This window comes from Botryllus schlosseri, chromosome 1, assembly GCF_051294905.1.
Source record: "Botryllus schlosseri isolate E-star chromosome 1, Bs_hap1, whole genome shotgun sequence".
Lineage (NCBI taxonomy): Eukaryota > Metazoa > Chordata > Ascidiacea > Stolidobranchia > Styelidae > Botryllus > Botryllus schlosseri.
In genome coordinates, this window is record NC_137236.1 from 27,646,679 (window position 1) to 27,662,045 (window position 15,367).

At 39.5% G+C, this 15,367-nt stretch overlaps 1 protein-coding gene across 1 annotated transcript; it reads left to right on the plus strand.

Moving 5' to 3' along the window:
* Positions 1 to 8,595: 8,595 nt before the first annotated feature.
* Positions 8,596 to 12,569, plus strand: LOC145446592 (uncharacterized). Its single transcript, XM_080324942.1, has 7 exons — positions 8,596 to 8,776; positions 9,524 to 9,681; positions 9,912 to 10,067; positions 10,619 to 10,795; positions 11,328 to 11,512; positions 11,876 to 11,961; positions 12,057 to 12,569. Exons 1-7 carry the CDS (start codon positions 8,673 to 8,675, stop codon positions 12,397 to 12,399), a joined length of 1,209 nt encoding a protein of 402 aa, XP_080181068.1. The 5' UTR covers positions 8,596 to 8,672; the 3' UTR covers positions 12,400 to 12,569.
* The last annotated feature ends 2,798 nt before the right edge of the window (positions 12,570 to 15,367 follow it).

Sequence of the window (15,367 nt, forward strand, 5' to 3'; positions counted from 1 at the left end):
TGACGCACAGCTGATTTTGTGCACCAGTAATCTATAGTGATGTATTAGATGTGTATAGTTAGATGTTCAATGTGGTTGAATTCTGATTTTGAGTTAGCGAATCTTTGGTGTTCCGCAAAGGCTTGGGATTAGCGAGAATTCTCCACAGGTCATAGTAAAAGTTAACAACACCTGGTCTAGTGTAACCGGCATTATAGTTGATTCATGGTCGTGTGATGTCGTGATCAACCCACATTAGGGTTGCATTTAAAATGAAAATCAATTTAAAACAAACATGTTTAAAACAAGGCCCTTGTTAAAAACATGTTTTTTTGAAGCCATGACGTCACGAATATTCAATTGATATTGACAATTGAAAATATAGGGAAAATTTAGCTCCTTTGACGAAATATGTGTACTATTGCTGTTGAACCGATTATTTGCGGGTTTCAGCCGTCCCATATCGATATACGTCGGCTATATCGGGCGGTAATTGTCCGCAGGCTCATACAACATGTTTTTTGGAAAGTATTTACACAATTATGGCATAATTTCGCAACTTGAAAAAAATTTTTTTAAAGGCCTTTGTTTTAAATGCAACCCTAACTCACAACATTGTCACAAAGTGTGATGAAGTACGCTATTAGAGAAATGAATGTGTATTCACGCACACTCAAAGGGCCGAAAATAGAACCCAAGTCAGCATTACATCGCGGTTATAAATCCTGCGTTCGTACGTGCATACCTTCCTACGTTCACGTGCACTTCGTGGATGAATAATTTGGATTCAAATGTTGTGCTCGATACGGCGGTTTACATCAGAGGTAGGTTCTGTTTTATAGAGTGATATCGATGTACAACCGTATATTCACACCAGTATATCAGAAGTTATAACCGGATGGAAATACACACACCCGAAGAGTCTAGTTATGGTCGAAAAACTTAATAAATTATCCACCATGTGATGTAGAACCGGCTTTTATTTTCTTTGTGGCAGCATAAAACTTTCCAAGTCATCCATATTTATATCTCGCCATTATGAGTGTTAGTGGCGTACTGGACTTGACTAAAAGCATAATACAAGATGCGAAATCGATTCGATCAGGTACTCGATGATGCACAGCCCTATAATCACGACCTTAGCAACCAAACTTTATCACTCTCATTTTGCATACTATCATACCGCATCCGTTTGTAGGTCGCAGTCACCATTAGAAACCAACAACATTGCGTACGTAGCTAGGTCGCGTATCACGCATTTGCAGAAATTCAATCGCAATGCGCACAGTAAACAAATCCCCGATAAAGTATGCGAACCTCCCTCGCCGCTGCGGTTAAGTCCCGGAAGAGAAAAGATAATCATCCCGACGAATCTCACGCCGTTAAACCAACAGTGTCGTAACACGCTCGTCACAACCCGACAGGAGAACTCGCAAAAGTTCAAACCAATTTTGAGGGAATGATAAGACTCTAAATAATCTCATAGAAGAATCGCTAAGAGTTCATAAACCGAGGTAGAACATATCACCAACGACATAATGAAGTTGTGAAAGCGAAAGCTATATATATATTATATATATCCGATTGAAGCAAGAAGGCAGCCGCGGGCAGGCGTCAAGGTCTCATCAGCGCTGAAACGTATTCGATGTGACAGTATCGCTTCTAGATTCACGCGTTGACGAGGTCATTTCCGCAACGCCATAATGTTGTACATATCTAGATGAGGAGTGAGCATCTTTTAGGCACAATGTCGCAGACTTGGAAAACTAGAAAATGTTCTGCCTTTCCAGAGTATATTAGAATTACAGCTACAAAATCGTTTTCCAAATATGAGTAGAAGTATAATTATAGCTGTAGTTATTTCTAAATATAATTAAAATTAGAATTATAGTCACACAGTGTTTTTTTTTCGAATTAGATTAGAATTAGAATTACAGCTACAAAGTGCTTTTTCCATATGAGAATAGAATTAGAATTATAGCTACACAGTTATTTCCATTTTTTAAATTAGAATTATAGCAACACAGTGTTTTGTTAGATTATATTAGAATTAAAATTACTAAAATCGGAAAAACTTAGTAATTGAATCAAGGTCCGTTAATATCAAATCATGGCTCACTCTTATGGGCATGAGAATAGCGAATGTCTGTACAGCAAGCTTGGCTCGTTTCGCGCTATCCGCGTCTCCTGTAGCATTTATAGGAAGACCAGAAATCAGCTTAGAATAGAAATGGAAATAGAAATATGAACATTTCACAAATAAGACTATAATTAAAATTAAAGCAATGGATGATCTCACAAATCAGATTACAATTACATTACCTGCATTTCGCTCTAATTACACAACTATAATTATCTAACTGTCCAAGTCACCAATGTAGTTGCTACTTTCGAAAGCGGCTGATGGCGACACAGCCAGCCGCAATGACCGACTTGTCAATTATAGTATGGAATTAGTGAAACTTCGAAATTGAGTCAGCCAAGCAATGTTGCTACGAAGGTGGATTCAAAAACACCAAAAGGGTCCAGTTGTCAATAATCAAATTTTGCTGTAAAGCGGTTTGGATTTGGTTCGATACCAAAGCATTTCGCGAGGGCAAAATGTGACCTTATCGCCAAAGAAAAGGTCAGGGATTCATCGCGAAACTGAATAACATTCAAGCAAATATGAAAGGGCACAACGGCGATGTCGTTTCAGGTGGAATATTAGGAGAGCAATCTATTAAATATGATAAACCTGATTTATTCCTGTCGACTAGGCATGATATAATTAGCGCATATGTTAGCGCTGTAATTAAACTAATAATTGTATGTACAAGTGCAATCTATGGATCATGGCAATCACGCCAAACTTACTTCAAGAGGAAAATAAAATTAAGGACAGAAAGGATTCATTGAATCGGATTCGGCCATTTCTGGAATTTACGGTGCATCTTCATGACTATCGCAAAATAGCTAATGATCATGACCTTACTTCACGGAAATATGTTGAGTTACTCAGATGCAAACAAGTTTGGTCCACTTGTTATGACAATTCCTATCAAAGAAGCTTTGCAAACGTATGCCCAAACTGCTATCTACTTTGCAAGATCTACATTAAGTAGTAAGTAAATAGTTTCGCCTAAAAACCTGTGGAGTATAGAAGGGAAACAGTCTAAAATCACGACTTATGTGAGTAGTGCAACCAGGCTTCTGAAAAGTACAAGTACTTCGTTACTGACTACATCTGCATGACCGACCTGCAACTTTGCCTTGGTTTAAATGCGGTCATACGATTTGACTATCTCGAAACGTGAGTATATAATGTAGTCAGTGGCGTAGCAGCCACTTGCCGGTTCTTGCTCTGTGCCAGGGGTGGTAAAATGAGGCTGCACAGTGCACAGTGAACACAGCGAGATGGCTATTTATGCTTGTGTCTGAAACTTCGCATTGGTATCTCAATTGCGAGCTGTGGGAGGAGTTTCTCAAAGTATATACGTTCTACCATGAATGATAATCGGCTATCAGATTCTTTCCATAGAACGAGACTACCTTAAAAACATGATATTCAAGATGTTATCGCTGGTTTCCATTCGTCGAAAGCGCGAAAAGTTCAATTGTGAGGCGGCCATTGATCTTTTATTCGCCTAATACGTTTGTTCTCCATTTTTTGTCTTTTGTTTTCGGCCTTAACGCTGAGACTGAGAGGCTTCTGTCGCAAGCAATATAGAGCTTCTGACACGCGGCACATAATTTGTAATTGCTTGAACATTAAAATGTTTCGAAAATTCGCAGCAGCAGGCGGTATTTTCAGCGAAAGCCAGAGGTGGCAACATATATTCTGACGCAACTGAATTTAGTCGCGTTGACTATACAAATATAATATTTGATGTTATTCGTAATGCTGGTTGAGCTGTAACAGTTTAGCAATACGCAAATTTCCATTCAGTATTATATTAATTAGGGGAATAATTTCTTCTATGAAATCACTTCGACTGCGTCCGAGGGATTTTAACCTACATGTAGCCTAGTTATATTTGAAGGCGCCACACGCAGCCTACTCTGTTTCCCAACGAACATAGAATTGCAGTCTCGCTGATGAACACAACAGAAAAGGCTGCATCCATTTGCGTCACTCGTGCAATCCCTCCGGTGCCATGACTACGATGCAAAATAAGGATAAACATGGAGGTGTGACGGAGCTAATCGAAACGAAACTATGATCTCGGGTACGCAGATCGAAAAATCATACTTCGCAGCAATGCAAATGTTTTAGTTTGGTTAGTTGCAATTTGGAGATTACATATGGACAATGGACATGGACACTTTGTTACGTGATACCTCTCGAGTTCAGATTGACTTTTCAATACGGCACACCCATAACGTACGTTGTTCTTAATTGGCTCAAAGGAAAAGTCATTGAATTTTTTGCTTCGTCAAAATCGCCATTGGGATGATGACATATTCAGAAATATTTCGAATCAAACCCACGGGTTCATCACAACCCGTACATGTAGAATATATTTGGCCTATAGTAGGCAGGTAGTAGGCCGCGATTCACTGGTTATATGAAGTCTGCGGTATTCGAGTATCTCATCAGTAAAGTCATCAAACCCCTCTAGATCGCGTTAGAGTTGCGAGCAGCCAACTGGTAGATATCAGAGTCGACATTCGCTGCTAACAGCTTATCGCGATGTGCTTCTCGTCATCCTATTATGCTTTACGCGACGACAATAAAATTATTCGTGCACAGCTGCACATGAGGCGGAGATAAGCCCTGATTTGTATCAATAAATAGATTTATTCCGGACTAAACGGTATTTGGATTTATGATTTTCTTTGGCTTGTGATAATATAGTATGAATTTGCATTTGTATATGAAAATACTATATACGCCCATGAGTTTCCAATGCAGTAAACACAACTTATGATATTAAAATTGCAGAGGATCAAAAATTAGCTTGTGTTCTGTAATAAATGCATATGGTGAGAAGCGAGCTCATCAAGCTGTAGCATGGTAGTTGCAACATCTCACTATGCAGCGTGACCATCGTTATTTACGGTGTGTTCATGGTATGAACCCGTTAGTGACATCACCGGCAGTTATGATCCATTCCAAAAACTCGAACTCATAGATATATTTACACCGCAAGAACAACGGCGGGCTTCACTTGGCCATGAAAACCGCGTCTCCATTTCTATGAATCATTTAACGTCCGCGGAGCGTTCATGACACTTTTCCAGGATGATAAACATTAGGGTCACCATATTTTGGAATCGGTAAAGGAGGATACTTTTTTAAAATTTTCAAACCCAGAATTCCGGAGAGAAATCTCGAAAAAATGGTAAATTTTTCTTACTTCGTGGTCGGTTGATTTAAAAAAAAGGTCAACTTTCTCGCTCAGCGTCCGAAATACAGTTTTTTCCTTCACGTTTACATAGGGGGTTGACTAAAAAAAGGTCATTTTCCGGCTCAACTCCCGAAACACCCGTCGGAGCTATACTTTGGTGCTCATTTATGGTATCTCACTCCAATTTGACAGTAAATTTGACCAAAATTCTCAAAAAATAGGACAAAATCTCAAGAAAGAGGACATTTGGGCGTCCTCGGAGTACATTTTTAAAAACCTGAAAAGGAGGACAAATCCTCCTAAAGGAGGACGTATGGTAACCCTAGTATACATAGGCAGAGTAGACATCGATGATACTCTGTAACACCGTAAATTTCTGTACTCATGTAATAGTAGAAGTGGCGATCTTCAAGGTCAAAACTGATTCATATGGAAGTTGAGCAGCCCGTAGTCAGTTTCCAGTCGTTCATGATAATGTGGCCCGCGCTCACAGTCCGTCGCAACCACCACGGCCCACATTTTCTCTTACTATTACTGTTTTTGGGGATAAAGGGAAAATACAGAACATTCTCAACCCGGAAATTCCGAGTGGCATTCATATCTGGCGTTTTTAGGTTATCTCTTTGAACACGTACACGAATTGAAAAACAGACTATAAGAGAAGTGCTCTTTTACTCACGGAATGTTCTCAACAGTGACGGGTGAAGCTATAACTGCTTTCTGGCCAGCTCAGTCAGAATACCAGGACACACTTTACAGATATCGGAACTATGGCACTCCAGATGATGACAACCTGATACCTGCACAATACCATGAATTTGGTCATCGTTTTGCTGACTGTGAGAAACTCTCTCCTGAGTTTGATATCTTAAGCCTTACTTAAGGTTTACGTTAAATACGATTTATTGCTTGTATAGGTGGATAAATGGGCCTACGTGATTAATGCGTAGATTCAGGAATCCGGCCCTCCAAGTACTTCATTTTCCCATATCAGGCCCGCCGGCCGGAGAAGTTGCCTAAGAGGTGCTAAAGTAGCTGGTTTAAAATAGTATTATTTAGTCGCGTGGACGCATACTTCATGCAGTTATTATTATTATTATTATTATTGAGGAGTTTTAAGTGGCGCGTGTCGCCGTTTCCGGCCTTGTGCACCACGGACAAAATATGTAATCAAGGATCTAGTTTTCGTGCTCTGGGACATAGGGTTAAATTTCAAACTATATAAACTTTCAAACTATATATACAAGTTACATGAAATAATAAACTCGGCGACCGGCGTAAATAATTGCGACATAGTAAGTAAATTGGTTAAAGTAAACGGTACATTGAGTGTAGTACATGCGTCGGCAAGAAATGTTTGGTGAAAGTCATATTTTTCGCAATGCAAGAGTATGTGGTCAACCGTGTCGGGGACGTAACACACATTACTTCATGCAGTTGATATGAGTTATCTGATTTCGAGGTCGCAGGATGCATCTGTCCGACCAAGGCTAAATGATCAAGGATACTGTCAATTAGTGCGAATTTTGAATATGTATACAGTGATTGTGATACATGGACTATATCACCCAGTTGTTGTGACAATTTCACTCGTAAATGTTGTCGGAACGTATAACTGCATCGTACATTACTGAATCCAAAGTCAAAAATGAACGTTTTGCCCTAATAACTGCTACCTAGAATTTTTTGTGCTCACAAAACATTATATTCACTTGAGTAAGTATCACAGGTTAACAAAGCCAACCTGAGTACTCCGGAAAGGAAAACTCAATGAATACTGAAAACCTCAGGTTTTAGTGATGCATGTTCGGCTAAATCTCTTTATCAACAATCAAGCAGTCAATTCCCATACTTCAATCCATACGGTGGCTGTGAAACTAACCACGCTGGTGACAAATGCAGTTCAGAAACATCATAACAAGGTAACATATCTGCACGGATGATGCACGAGTCGTCAGGATAAACGTAACTTACACAACAAACGCATCTTTCATACCGGCATGCGAGACTCTATTCTCAATATCGTCGCCTACGATCTCAGCTACTTATTGACTTCATCCATCAGAGAAGGTAGTATCATATCCAGGGGTTTGTTCAACACGACACGGTACGCGACTGAAATTATTCAAATACAATGAGATCCCTTGTTCATGTCAGCCACCAGATGACGCCACAAGCTGTTGATGTAAATATATAAATTAAAGGTACTTGCGATTTCGAGTAGCTGCGATATATAGGCGCTTGCTTTCGCAATTTTCTTACCGGAGTCCTGTGAACAGCATACAACTAAATTAAAGAATCTGTATGAAGTTTCCTCGATGTAGTAGGCCTATAGCTGGTGGCGAGTGCAGCTGTGGTATATTTCACCGCTGCAAACACTATAAGGTTACAGGTTCTAGTCAGGGCGAAGTTCGCTCCACAAGCCAGTACTATGTATTTGAGGTTTATCCAGGCTCCTCCTTACCACACGATGTCTTGCAAATGCCAAAAACGAGGTGGGCAGTGCATTGCAATGCAGCACAGGGCAGGGTTATAAATCAGCAACTCATGTTAAATCAATGAAATTCGGTGTTAAACGGCCATGGATGTCGAAACGCAAGCGACAAATATTTCGACAAGCAAACCGAACCAATTGGAAAGCTTATAAGTCAACTGATAATTTTCTACAAAATGAATTTAAAGTTCGTTTTGCACTTTATCATAATCTTGTTATCCGACCTAGATGCGAAAACCGGGACAATATAGGTAGGGCTATTGATAGAATGGCAACATCACTTTCTAAATATTGTTATATCTCCGTATATTTCATGCCAAATACTGTGAAAGTTGGATACTTCCTACAGAATAGCCTACTAGAATCTTAGGTTGGCAATTCTGGCCTCAAAATAACTAGTGTTGCACCTTTTTCAACTATACGTTTTTCCATTGTTATTCCGGCCTGTGCACATCTGGATTACTCCATACGACTAGTGCATATCTGAAATTACTTACACCCTCTCCCTCTATGACCAGCTAGTGCACGGCCACGTAACTTGTGAAACCAGAGTTTTATAGGCAAAGGTAGCCAAAACTATACGTTATTTTACGTTTTCGGAGTAGGCTACTCAATTAGGATTTGCCTATTTGCACTATTTACTGAAGTGTTTATGCTTTTAAACTACTTCCACTTCTATTAGCACAGTTTTTATATATGTAAAACGTACCATGTATTATTACGGATGTTATGATGAAGGTATCATGTATTCTGAAATTCAAATAGCCTACATAAGATATGTGATCTATATTAATATCAAACACCTTGTTAACGTTTGTACAGGTTTTGTAGCACTCTGAACTTTAGATTAGGACGCATTACGTGTTACTATGAAGACTCCAAGCTATCATTCACTTTCGCTCGTTACTACTATTTGCTTCTTGGGTGTATCTGTCAGTAATAGTTACACGACGAACGCTGATGCTGAGAAGAGGTAAGAATCAATTAGATATGTGAAACGTGGATATTTAACAAGCTACTGATGTCAGAGCGTTGCTATGGCATATGAACCGATAGCGTCTTTCATGTGAGAGTTGTTTGTAGCGCATGCCATATTAAGATCTGAGCCATATACCTAAACATTCTTGACACTGAATTCGTGGGTAATCGACACCGTGAAACTATTGGTCCACACTTTTTCGAAATCATTGCGTTATAGGTTCCGCATCAAAAAATCAATACCTCCAATATAAACCTCTTTGATGCTCTATTAAAACCTTTGCGTCGACTGATAAATATCGTAATGGTAGAATTACGAATATTTGGACTCAATTTCAATGAATGTTTCAATGAATGTTTCGATTAGGAGACAGTTAGGAGGGCCTTCAGTGTCTTCATTAATTCCCAGGTTTAATTGATGTGTTTATGTGTTTCAATCAATATTTAAACTTCATGAACTCTCAGACATATTGTTGGGTAAACAAAGTATTTTAATCTGTTCTGCACAGAAGTATAGTTCAAATATCCGGCGGTAAATATCGATACAGGATATAAACTTATATTATACAGAATTCCTAAGAGTTTGAAACCTATACATAAGGCTACATCACGGAATTTAAATTTACTTTCATTCGTTACATTACAATCAGTACTATTCAGTTTTACACATTTACAGTAAATGTGCCGTTAGCGATCACACCTATGCTACACTCATATCACATGCTGGATTTTCTTACGACAGCCAGGACGGACACTGCAATATCGACGGAGATATTTTGCAATGCAACGGGTCTGAAAGCAAACATTTTCTCCAGCCGTCTGAGATTGGCTTATGCAAAGATTGTGGTTTCATCAAAACCTTGAAGATGGAGAATGGAAGTTTGAAAGTCATACGAAAGCGTGCGTACCACTTGAACTATCGATTTCATGCCTCCGTTTATTAGTTGGCTATCACATCGTTGAGTATATGCTACTATATACGTGAACCACACAATCTAACTACACCTGATGTTTATTTTTGCGACATCCCTTTCCCACATATTGTTTGGAAATGTTATTCCAGTTATTTGATACTTGGCAATCGCGCCTTGAACTATATATAATAACCTATATACCATGTGATTTTACAGGTCATCTGCAGCGCTATCCTTCAATATCAACTTTCTCGGCAAAGAATAATTTGATTGGGGAGCTTTTCGATAGAATATTCTCAAAGAGCAGATCATTGAAGCATGCGGACCTTAGTCATAATTTCATCGCGAAAATGGACTCGATTGCGTTGTACGGTGAGCGTGATTCTGTAGCCCGCCACAATGACATTATATCGCGCCTGTAATGAAGTAAAGTAGGCTACGTAACTTTGAAGGTACCCAAATCGACATGGGTCGTCACAATCGGGTGATAAGTATTCTGCTGTAGCTGTCACTGCGATTGGAGGTGGAATTAAGCCTTAAGCATTTGAACATAACCCAATGAGTAATATTGTAGCCTGACTTGAGTGTTACAATTCGGCAAATCAGGAATCCTAATATGAAGTATCGGACTGGTTATAAAATAATGTAACACCTTGAATATCAAAGCAACAACAATAAAAGCGCGAATATAAGGACGGACGCTCGTACAATAATCATAGTATCGACTAGTTTAGTGCTCAATAGGTACGATTTAAACCCGGGTTAGTATCCAAAGTCGAGACAGAACCTCGCTACTCCCGGCCTGGACCGATATCAGTTGTGACCAGTCACTCAACGTTATGTGAAACATATATGTGAAAATATATATTCTATTCTATCGATAATGTTCTATCTCATAGTATTATTATTATTAATAATCATAGGCGCTTTCCGGCTCGAGACTCTCGACCTCTCAAACAACCGAATCAATCGACTGCCCATGTTGATCTTCGAAAAGCTGCGAAATCTGCGAACGCTACGACTGCAACGCAACAGGATATCTCTTCTTTTTCCGGAATCCTTCCACGGACTTGGAAAACTTGAATTTCTTGACATATCATGTGAGTTGTGTTGTGTTATGACAGAGATGTAACGTAGGAATGAATGCGGAGAGAGTCGAGTAAAATCTACAGATGCGAGAGTAGAAACGATTGGATGGTGTTAAAAGTTTTTTAAATGTGTATTATGTTACGCATGTGCTTACATGTTTATTGTTTATGCTCGAAGCGATATGATTTCCATCTAGTTTTTAGCAAAGCAATTTAATTCGCTCCTGATGTTCTAACCTGATGAAGCGACTGAGTGAACTTGGCTCTGCATTATTCCAAGTGAATATATTTTCGAAGACTGCGCCTATTTTTAGTGGCTTTGTCTATTAAATAATATCTGAGTCTTTTCAGACCTTACATTTTCCACAGCCACTTGCGGTAGTTGTAACATGCATTGAAGTTCTCTATTTCTATACTTGTATTTGAGTTGAAGTTTACGGCGTTACCTCTATTTGATCAGCAACGCTGACCACTTTAACCAACTCTGTTCATTCACGGTCATCCCTTTCCAATACAGTATACCAATTATGAACTTTTTATTCAGTCAATGATATCCGCTTTATCGACGAGCAGGCGTTTAAGGGACTGAGAAACTTGCAAATGCTTGACCTACGTGGCAATCGGGTCAAACGACTTACTCCCAGCGTTTTAATGCATCTACCCGCACTGCGAACGTTGCGCGTCGACACTTCCAGTGTGCAGAAGCATGAACTTTTGTCGCTAGATGGCGTAAGAGTTTCAATTCACATCACAAATTCAAATGAGTACAATTAGCAAATAGCATCTTTAACACGTATGTCCCCTAAATTTGATAAGCATGAACTGAATGAAAGAATTGGCCTGGAACATTTTGACCTATGTATCCAGCTTGAACTCTTTCTACTCTATTTGGCTCTGGTTGAAATGGAGATTCGATTACTTGAAATTATACTTTGCAACACTGACTGAATGTTCAAGTTTTCATACATTCGACTCAAAGTATCCCTACACCACACGTATTTTGGTAATGGTGTGCTTTCGAGTGCAAACTCAGCATTAGGTTTGTATGTGCGCCACTATATACGGCTTCAATAAATCGGCGTCCATTCACAGGAACATATCCACAGAAGTACAAAACATGAACTGAAAAGAGTCGCTGAACCTTATACAACGTTAGCAAAGTCTCCCATCAGAGTTAGGTAAGTGCAATACCTTACCTCAGAACCGAGGTGTAAACACTGGGTTACTGTAGCTGCCTGATCAACGCATAACATCTTCAATCAAAACTTTTCAGGGATTTGACCACGCAGCTTGAAACACACAAAAAGGATCTAGAGGGATCATCAAAATCCCTGCTTGCATCAGACCTAACCGCCCCTCCAAACCTCCTGTCATTGAAAATTACGGACAATAACAACACAAGTCTTCGCGCTGTTATGATACATGTGGATACGGAGAAAAATAGTTTCGCCATCTACCAGTGTACAAATATGACAATAGTGATATGTGCGATTGCCATATTCGTAACGATCGCTTTTGTATTCTTATGCGTTTTCATACCAAGAAATAAGTTCACAACTAAAGTTGTATCTTCTAAAGCTGACGGGGAATATTTACTTGCCATTCCACATTCCTAATGATTTAATTGTATCCATTTTATCTTAGTATGTTTCCGACGGATCTGGTTCATTGCTTCTTTTGACTATATTATACTATATTAGAAACTATATTAACTTATACCAGAATATCTATATACGACCTGCGTACAATCCATTCTTATTCAAATATACTTTCTACTCGCCTTATACTGACGCTGGCTAATTCAGGTCAATGATCGATTGTCATCATATGAGTGTATCACCGGTAGCGTATATCAGCATTCAGCAGTCAGAACCAATGCAGGACCATCCGACTGAAGATTTACATGGAGGAGTGTGTGCGATATCAACTTAATTCAAGTCTTCATGCCTCAAATATACTGGATGATATGTCCAGATATATTATGTAAAAGCGCATTCGTGTGAGCTACGTGCCGCTGTAATTCAAGGCGTCGGCTACACTCTACAGTCTACAACATGCGTTCTCAAACTTTTCTCAACTGCGTAGTGCGTACCCGTTCCAGTTATGTTCAGGTGTGGCGTACGTAAATATATGTTCCATCCTGTTTACCATAATTAAAATGTGAATGTTGACCAACTAACACGGATATTTCCAACTTCTCACACTGTACACACTGCTAATGGAAAGTACACTCTCTCTCATTACGAATAAACACTGCTGGTCAGAAACGGAATTTAGAGAGTAGCCATATAGTATTTGTCTGCATGCATTACTTGTCAAACATTCATGAACTATTTATACTATTTATTCGACCCAAGCCACCGGGCGGTATGATTCCAAAAGTTGCTGAGATATCATCAGTAATCTTGTGTTGGTTACGTAGATGCATCTTGCAATTTTCTCTCTCTGTGCAATTGATTGCAATTTGCAAATAACATCTATACGATTTTCAATAGTACCAATAAGAATAGTTGGTACATACAAATCGTATTTCATTAGGAATTGCCAATTTTTACAGCCCTTTGAAAGTACTTGACTTCATATTAAAGTACATGTAGTTGAAGTCGGAGACGGAGAGGAGCATTTTCACAAACCCCTACCCCGACTCCAGTCAGTGTTCTGTCACCAATCTCGACTCGAACTCCGACTTGAAGAACCGCTAACAAATTTTGTGACTATGACTCCGCTGTTGGACAGACTAGCGAAACTCCGACTCGACAGCCCTGGTTGGCAGGCTGCGTACTGAATCGCAAGATAGAGTCACTTTCCGTTCTTGGCTGTAACACCAACGAGTAGAGAATTCGATTCCTATCGACATCGACACGAGAATCCCAACCTTATAGTGATGGAGGTTCATCTAAGTTCCCGATCGCCAACTGATACGGGTAAGCGGTGTCTCACACAGTGACGTGCGGTGAGTTTAGTAGCTGGTGATGCACTGATCCCGACATACACACACATACACACACGTTTACAGTAACTGGAAAATATTCACAAATATGTGGAAAACAACAGCAAGAGATATCTGAATGGCGAGAGCGATTTCTGTGCACCCTGTCATCCACCTACAATATATATTTTATTTTTTCCTAGTGAAATATTCAGTTGTTTAATACAGATTGCTCAACGAAAATGACGGAAGTGAAGACCTCAAATTATTTTTATTTAATGTCCTAATTTCGGTTTTATATTCTCTATTGTCATTTGGCAGTCTAATCCGTCACAAGATCGCAAAATGAACACTGTATCAGCAAAACTAAATATATATGTCATCCAATGCTCCCTCTAATTTTTCACGAGTCTGCGCAAACACACCAACTCACTGCGCAGGCCCTTGGACAACAGTGCGCAACCAGCGCCCCCATAGGGTGATAAACCAAACTTCTGGGGGCTTCGCCACCCAGACCCCCCTCGGCCTCTAACATTTATTGCCGCTAATTATCATCTACGTTAAGACTACGTTTAGGGTCTTTGTCGCCTAAACGCGCAACGCGCGGGAATTTTCGAAATTTCATGATTGAACCGGTATATTGCTATCAATTTGTATGCTCTCTCTGCTCACGTAATCAGATTTACCGGGTAGAGCTGATCGAGTGATGTGTGTTGGAAAAGGTAGGACCCCTAAACAATAATTAAACATCTTCGAACGTAATCGTTAGTATAATGACTTCGTTACAGGATGCTTTTCGTGACCTCCATGCTGTCCACATTTTACCATCCGAAAATTCGTTTGCTATTTCGACTTCGCCGCATATTTCGGAGAGTAGACCTTTCTCGTTCGTAAAAGAAATATCCAACCTAATTTTATAGTTTTGTCTTGCGTTTTCACATGCTCCGACAACCATTCGATATTACACGAATCGCACTTCTTTGTTAACTTGGCTTGCTGAGGTGATGAGAAACTACCTTTACGTTTTGCCATTATTAAAAGCGGTCAGTATAAACAGGGCTAAGCAGAATTAGTATGGCTTGTAGGCCTACCTATTGAAGTTGCGATGTCAGAACATTAAATTCAATCATACAATCAATTCATGTCACTCTTTTATTATGTGCAATGACTTCAAGGCCAGACATTTTTAGACCGACTTCAAAGATCAATGTGCTGTACTAAATCCTCAATCCATTGCGATTCGTTGTTGTGGTAGCCTACCGTATACTTCCATAGGAAGTTTATAATTGATAACAATAATACGACCTGCCGAAGTGGGCCTACCATAAATCTACCTAGATGAAGTGCATTTCAGTCCGAGTAGCCTACCAGTTTCAAGGGCATCCGACGTATGATTATGATACTGTGGGAATCATTGGTTACTTCAGAATTAACTTCCAAATATATATAATCGAAATTATTGCCGTTGCTGTTAGGCGTAAGTTGTCATAGCCGGGGGACAAAAGCCGCCGTTTCCCTTCCCATTTTCGAATATACGAACATAAAAAATATATATAAACTTTCACTAATTCTTCAGTTTACCAAATGGCTCTGTGGCCAACCTCAAATTACTCCTGTGGCCCACCCTTTGAGAACCCCTGAGCTATAGCCCATTG